General features: G+C 38.6%; 1 protein-coding gene across 1 annotated transcript; it reads right to left on the bottom strand.

The window, feature by feature from the left end:
- Positions 1-73: 73 nt before the first annotated feature.
- LOC128675045 (myrosinase 1-like) lies at positions 74-6,403 on the bottom strand. The gene is made up of 10 exons (XM_053754138.2): positions 6,263-6,403; positions 5,403-5,512; positions 4,841-5,033; positions 4,083-4,254; positions 3,229-3,439; positions 2,739-2,833; positions 2,313-2,459; positions 1,264-1,422; positions 689-930; positions 74-459 (listed from the first exon to the last, which is right to left on the bottom strand). Exons 1-10 carry the CDS (start codon positions 6,310-6,312, stop codon positions 318-320), a joined length of 1,521 nt encoding a protein of 506 aa, XP_053610113.1. The 5' UTR covers positions 6,313-6,403; the 3' UTR covers positions 74-317.
- Positions 6,404-8,026: the final 1,623 nt, after the last annotated feature.

Below are 8,026 nucleotides of genomic sequence, written 5' to 3'. Positions count from 1 at the left end.
TTTATTACGCCACACATGATCAAGAGTTTTATTAAACTGTATTTCCTACAATTGTTTTGGTGGACACCGTTTCTTGTTTTTTCTTTTTCACATAGCAATCAATACCTTATGCCCGCTATTTACTATCACCGAACATTTCCACAATACATTGCTAGTTTTTCTTTGCGGTAAATAAAAAACTTCTAACTACGCAATATTCGCGTGTGTATCCGAGTCGGAGTTCGGCCATAGTGTGTAGTCGGCATTACATCGAAAAGTTCTTGGAATGTATATAACGTAATACATATAAACACGGTCTTTGAGTAAAACTTTCATGTCTAGTTGGTCACAGTATATTCGACGTAATTCTCGGGTAAACACAACGTATTCGCTACTTGGCCGAAGTAAGATGCGGAGAGGCGAGCCGTGCGCGTGCGCTTCGGAGACGTGTAGTCCACTTGGTAAAGACCGAAACGTTCGCTGAAATAAAGGAGATATTGTTATTGTTTTTTGGGGCTATGCACCCCTAATGGGAAGTGATTTTAGTTATTTGGACTACGAAATGACAACGAAAACCAACTTTTATCCCCTTAAAATTACATGTGACATTTTTTACAATATGGCGTCGTTACACGCGCAGAGATAACCCAAGTAACCTTATGATGAAATAATTTCATGATTTGGCGTTTAAGAAGTAGAAGCTACTTACGAAAACCCTCTCATCCACTCAAAATTATCAATTAAACTCCAGTACGTGTATCCGATCACATGACACTTGTCTTTCAAGATGGCGTCGTGTAGCGCGCGCAAATAGCTGTCAATGTAGTTGATTCTTTTTGGATCGTGGGTGCCTGGTGCGAGGGAGATGCCGTTCTCTGTGACTAATGTCGGCGGGTTGTTGTAGCTCGTCTTGATCCAGTTTAGTGCCCGTCTGAAGCCCCAAGGTACTATCTGAAAAGCAAAAGTCGGTTCATCATCTTCAGCCTTTTTTAATGTTCCTTACCGATGGCCTTCCCTGGACGGGCCATGGTTATAAAATCCTGCTTAGAGGTGGGCAAACCAGCAGAATAGCAAGCGGCCTGATATTATTCCTAACGAAGGTTGACGTCAGGCAAGAGTCGGTTGTAAAATGCCAGCCGAATCTTCATAATTTAAGGGTTATTTTTTCCACTGACCCTGGGCGTCGTAACTTACAGCCGCGAGAAGAGGCGAGAATGAGAGAGAGAGAGAGAACGTGTGCTGATATTTTAACTTCAAAATGAAGCCTACTCCCGTACAACTTACCCTCAACCAAGTTGAATTGGATTTAGGCCAATTTTCTTTCTGAGTTATCCTCACACCCATGTCGTCTTCAAATGTTGGTTCTTTACCAGGACTGTGTGACTCCGCTGGGCTAGCCAGGTAGGTGGTGTAGTGGTTCAGGCCAAGGAAGTCGAAAGAACCCTAGATACAAAAACTTAATTAAAATTTCTAGGCAATAACGGACTTGTAGTAAGAGATTTCATGTCAACATTTTCCAAGTATTACCAGAATACAATTCGATTTATTACACGTCACAGCAGACGTTTTTTCATCACACCTACAAGCATCTGCTTAGTATGGTCTTACAGGCAGTCGTGGTCAGACAAGTTCTTTGGAGACTAGCACTGTAGCAGGAGTACGTCAAATTGGAATGAATGACCGAATGAATATTTGCTTTTGAAGAGGGTAATAATGTGACTTCAAGTTTGAATGTAAAGAAAAATTGTATTGATCTTATCACGATATCGATGTCACGATATGTCTCGATGTAATTTAAAGGAATTCATCTCATACTAGGTTATTTATTTTAATATAGTTACCAGCGTTTAAAGTTCTATATGCGTTTGCTCATTTTAAATTGTTTTCACAATAACGAAATATAAATCGCCTGTTCGGCCATTGTCACAGCATGCAAATAGTTTTACAACAAATATATAATTATCTCTTGTTATATAATTTGTCTTGTGTAGAAGCTTGACGGGCGTTTTCATTCATAGATGCGTTTGTAAGGACATTTATGACTTCACCCATTCTGGATCACCATATCAGAGTGGTTCGCAGAGCGATTCGACCGTTGCGGTCGCGCTGTCATTACAATTTATCAAAATTTAACAAAAACAAGAATGAGTTTTACCTTATGACTGTACATTTATTATTCTGTACTGTAGTAATGTCAATTTTATAAATGATTGATTTTGGAAATGATTAGTTCCTCAAGAAAATTGACGGATTGTAATGACCGCGCAGCCGCAGCGGTAAAAATACTCTGCGAACCACCCATTATCATCATTTACGTAAAATATGATAGTTACCTTGATACTCCGGACCTCGTTGGCAGTGAAATGCGGGAGACGGGAACGGGCAAAGTTCTGGACTCTGGACTTTTCATCTATGCGTTTCCTCATGATTTCTGGATAGTCGCCCTCTTTTGAGAATATTGGGTGAGCGAACCAGCCGAACTGGATAAGTAGAAATAACAGCTACAATATTTCAATATAAAACAAAATTCTTGGTTTGGTTTTTTTTCTAAAGTAAGGTGTAGATATTTCAAAATTCTACTCAAACAGACGTAGATAAATCTGGTGTCCTCAACTAATGAGACGATGAGTTAGGTAACCAGCACTGATTAACAGATCTGGGTTGTTACAGTTTTATTATATGAGTGTGCGACGAAAAACGGTCGATTTAGTGGCGCCTCTCTTCCGGACACGGTAATCACGCGACTGCACGATACATACTATAAATTGCCTCGCAATTTCAGCTGCCTCTTGATCTTCGCGGGCTGTGGTCGCCGGCTCCATCCACGGCATGTCTAGGGTGATGCCAATCCATCCTTAAAATAATTCAATATGTTGGGAAATTCTCATATAGACACCTGGCCCCCAATAGCGCTAAATCTTCAGCTGGATCGCAGCTGTACTACGATCGTCCCGTAATTTCTTTTCACCATTTTCGTATAGCTAAAATAGCTATTCAAAAGAAAGTATAGTTTGATAGATAAATTGGATTAAATAAATCTGATCCGTAAATCTACATTGCCGTTGTTAACACAAGTTTCAAAGATAAAACAGAGAAGCGCGAAATAAAAATATCTAATTGACATCAGCGTATCTAATAATGCAACTTAATAGGACATAGGAGAAAAAAAGACTTAGAAGTTACCTACCTAGTTACTACTAAATGCGAATATACTGGTAACCAATTAATATTAATATCAACACGTATTACCTGGAGCTTTGTTCTGCTTCTTTCTATCTTGATACAACTTGTACACCTTCCCATGAGCTCTCAACACATTATGTCCACACATGTAAGTTTCGATCCCGCTGGATCTCCCGCCAGGCGCGTCGTCCCCTCCATACCCGTCGTGGCAGAAGGAGAGGGGCTCATTGAAGGTAATCCACATCTTTACGGAGCTGCTGAATCTGTCGAATAGAACCTGCAACAGAGACATGGCGACATATTATTGGTCATCGCGCGATTCGTCTCCATATAAATTCTATTAGTAGGTAGATCATATTATTTACATAAATTGAGGCAGAAGACACTCGTAATACTCCAAATTCAGAGGGGGTGCACAGACCAACAACAAGTTGAGTGCGAGTTTTCATTTCACTTCTGACTATCGAGTCGATTCGAAGTGAAACAAAGCGAACCAACCACACTGCGGTGTGGTTGTCGTTGCGTCACAATGGCGCACTGTGATTGATTCGCTGCGTCTTATTGCGAATCGACGCGGCGGTAAGATGTAAATAGCAATTTCGCACTGCGCACATGGAATAATTGAGATGAACTCGAGTCAGTCCCCTTATCAGCTTCAAACGTTTTGACAGATGCATAGCACATAGACGATAGTTGCTCAAGGAAATACTTCTATAATATACAATTCAATATTAACCACCTCATGACCTGCGCGGAAATAATTTTGAAGGAGACTCTCCATCTCACTACACATACTTAGACAACTATATCTTTCTCTTTCGTTTTATATCAAACTTAGCTTTACGTCGTCAATCATTTCTTTTTCTTCTGGAGTCATTAAAAGTATGTGGAAAACTAAGAAAAGGTTCTAAAATACAGACTGTAGCGTAATCAACGAAGTAATCAGCCATTATGGGGTTGGTCCACCCGCCGAGGTCTTGCAGCGGCTGAGGCAGGTCCCAGTGGTACATGGTCACCACTGGTGCTATATTATTGCTCTCTAACGCTGATATCAGCTCCGCGTAGTATTTTATTCCGTCTTCGTTGACTTCACTGAAATTAAAATATATTTGCATCCACATCTTAGGATATTTTTTTCTTCATATTCGACACACTTATAGGAGCATCTAAAAATACATTTATTAGGAAATATGTTGTTAAGGCTGAATTCTGCACGTCGCTCATGAGTTTGTACACCAATCTCACTCATGTAAGCGAAATAAATAATTTCCCTAAATTGCCACTTGCTTCCGATAATGGTAAACAGCGTGTGGAAACCCGCACACTGCACGATAATTGGCAAACTATCGATATTAATGATCGATACTATCGATCGTTTTTGAGTTTTTGGTTGATAAATTATGACAATACTACTACTACTACTGGAAGTATATTAAAATCTGTGATAATACTAAATACTTACTATCGATAGACTGATCTTCGCTACCAACACTACTGATATACACTGACAGTCATTACATATTACAGTGATAGTTTTGTCGATAGCACTATCGATATTACATATGGCTTTTTGATATGAAAACTAACATTTTGTAAAACTATTGTTTGTTTGGCAACCAACAATCAACTAATACTTCATAGCTGTTTTAATAAAAAAAAACAAATCTAACTTCCTTACTTGCTAAACCCGCTAGGCAGTATCCTGGACCACGATATAGAGAACCTGTAGAAGCTAACACCCAGGTGTTTGAGGAGAGCCACGTCCTCTCGCCACTGGTGGTAGGAGTCGGCGGCCACGTCACCATTATTGTGGTCGAACACTCGCTCAGGATGCGCGTGAGTGTAGCGGTCCCAAATGCTTTCACCTTTGCCTGGGAAAAATAAAAAGTTGCTTAAATATAGATTTTATGTTGCTATTGTTATGGTTGAAATTAGGTTAAACTAGCTGCCAGCTAGGAATTTGCTCCCGTGAGAATTACGGAATAAAAAGTATCCTACCTATGAAGTATTCCGGGTTATATTGTACCCGTGTAGCGTAAAAATTTGTGTGAGCCCTCTCACACAAATTTTACCAAAATATACCTATGTCTTTTATCTATGGTAACAAACATAGGTACATTTCGGATTTATAATATTAGTAGAAACAGTAGAAACAGAAGTGCAGAGGTAAAATATTATATTATGGTATTTCTAAGGAATAAGTTTCAAATGTGTGACTGAACTTTTGGAGCCGACTGTACCTGATATATTCCAAGCGCCTTCTATCTGATAAGAGGCAGTGGCGACGCCGAATGCGAATCCCCGTGGGAAGCACACTCCGGAGTTCTCAGGAACGTGGCTGCCAGTCACACTGAAAAATCATGGTAAACAGGAAAAAAAAACCTCCCGGGTTGCACTCCGGGAGTGCCGGCAGAAGTGAAAACTTGAATTTTAACGTTGTGCATAACATCTTACGAATTTTCGTCAGGGTCACGTGTCCTGACGCGAGTTTAATATTTTCACCCTTCACAAAAAATGCACAAGGACGCTAAAGAAGTGTTCACTTCAAAAATCTTAAGCTAAGATTTTATTTCTTACTACCTTGTGCCTGCGGTTTCGCCCGCGTGAAAATTTCTGCGAAAGCGCAACAAACATGAATTTCATGTAAACTTTTACCCTCCCCCCATAAGAGCGGGTTTTTTTGAAAAAAAAGCCAATGTTTGAACGATTTTACGGCTACGAAATTTCATCAAAATTGGTCCAGCGATTTAGCCATGAAAGCGGCACAAATGGACGGTACTTTCGCATTTATAAAATTGTTATGGAAGTATGGGTATAATGTAGTTCTCTGCATGTGTGGCGTGTGGTCCCGCCCTAGAATAGGACCACTCAAAATCCTCCCCTTGATGTCGTACGAAGGCCTTAATAGCTTATAGTCATATTAGCATCCACAAAGAGGGTTGACGCCAGGCAGGCAACCGGTAATAAAAGCATAGCCACTTCAAAATTCAATTGTTGATTTGAACCCTGGGCTTCGGGGCGTCTCAGCTTTGAATGTTGCCGAGAACACGCGAGAATGAGGGAGTAGTTTTCTGTATCATTCAATTATAAAAATACTTACCGGTTCAATACAACAGAAAACGCTACAAAAGTCCACAAAAACACCTCCATTTTAGCTCGAGCTTATCACAATAGGTCCATCCGTTTATAACAACGATGTAACTGTGAGCATGTCGATAAACTATTGACTTCACATTTAATTATAAACAAACATACGGGATGTAGTTTAATAGTTAAACTAGCGAGTTATTTATATAAATATAGGTACATACTAAATCCCACTTTCCCGGACCCTGGGCCGCGACGGTCAATGGCTGAGAAAATAACAGGGAGATTAGAAAATCCCACTTTCTACTAATATAATTAAGGCGCAATTTTGTATGTTTGTTACGCTCGAACGGCTAGGCAAATTTTTTATGAAATTTGGTATTGAGGTACCTCCTGCTTGGATTAATATACACTTTTTATCCCGAAAGTATGCGATTCAGGTAGGATTTGTTCAAAAAGTCCGCGATTTATTAATAGTTTTAATTATTTAATCGTAAAAAACAATACTTACGTTCTTAATTGTTTGCACACTAGCGTCATCTACTTTATATACTAGCGCCATGACTCAGACATTGATCAAAACCTAAGGGAATCGCTACCTAAAGAGGTATAAAAAATTCTCTATATGTTAATCCAAAGTATCAGCTACCTCAATATCAAGTTTTATAAAAATGACCCATCCGTTTGAACGTGTATAGAAGTAACAAACATTGATTTTCGTATGTTTTGCCTTTCGCCTTTATACCTAACTAGCTGCGCCCCGGGCCTTCGCTCCCGTAGGAATTTAGGGATAAAAAGTACCCTATGTGCTATTCCAGGTTGTTTTCTACCCGTGTACCAGAGTTCATAACAATCGGTCTAGTAAATAACGCGTGAAGAGGTAAAAAACAAACTTACTTTCGCATTTATAATATTATTTGGGATATTAGCGGGAATAAACTGAACATTCTTTATATACTATTGATATGGTACATAACTGCTCATTTACGATAGTAAAGTCAATAGCTTCATTAATTAATTACTTAATATTTTCTATTGATTGCAGTGCAAGTAGTGCTACAAAATAAGGCTTAAAATAAGATCAAGGGAATATTTAAAACTAATCAATTTAATACAATGTAGTTACATAGGTACCTAAATCTATCAAATATAATAAGAATGAATACCAAATGGACATCTTATGCCAACTTACCTCTGCATAAACTTATACCTATTGTTCTCCCTAGGCCAGGTAAACTACCTAAACACACTTTTAGTCTACTTTTACACACCCAGGTGCATTAAAATTAAGTACCTACTTCGTTCAAAAAATATTTTTTTCGAAAGTAATTTTAATTTTCACATAGCAATGAAGAATGAAGATACATTACCTATTCACTTTATAAAGATTCGTTTGAAGTGATTCTCAACTGATGTTCATTTTTTTCTGCAATTAAGTGATAATTATAGGTAATTAAAATATTAAATAAGACATATTTCGGCATATAAAAAACGGCAAATACAAAATAACCAATCTAATCTATCAAAGATTTATGTCATGTATGAACCCTCGAAATTGCATAATCGCCTAGGTACTTACTTCTACATACAATATTTGTATGATTTGTATGTACCTATGTACAACAAAGGCCAATCAAGGCCAGTCTTCGAAAAATCTAGATACATCCAGAAATAGCTTTAATTTCGTTCTGGCTATTCACCGTGAGATGGCGCCAGTTTCCATAGAAAGTATTTCGAAAGACGGAGAGAAATAGGCGCAAAGAGCGCGCAAATTCTA

This window comes from Plodia interpunctella, chromosome 2 (assembly GCF_027563975.2).
Source record: "Plodia interpunctella isolate USDA-ARS_2022_Savannah chromosome 2, ilPloInte3.2, whole genome shotgun sequence".
Lineage (NCBI taxonomy): Eukaryota > Metazoa > Arthropoda > Insecta > Lepidoptera > Pyralidae > Plodia > Plodia interpunctella.
Note: the sequence above shows the minus strand (reverse complement) of the source record. Positions and strands in the feature narration are given on the sequence as shown.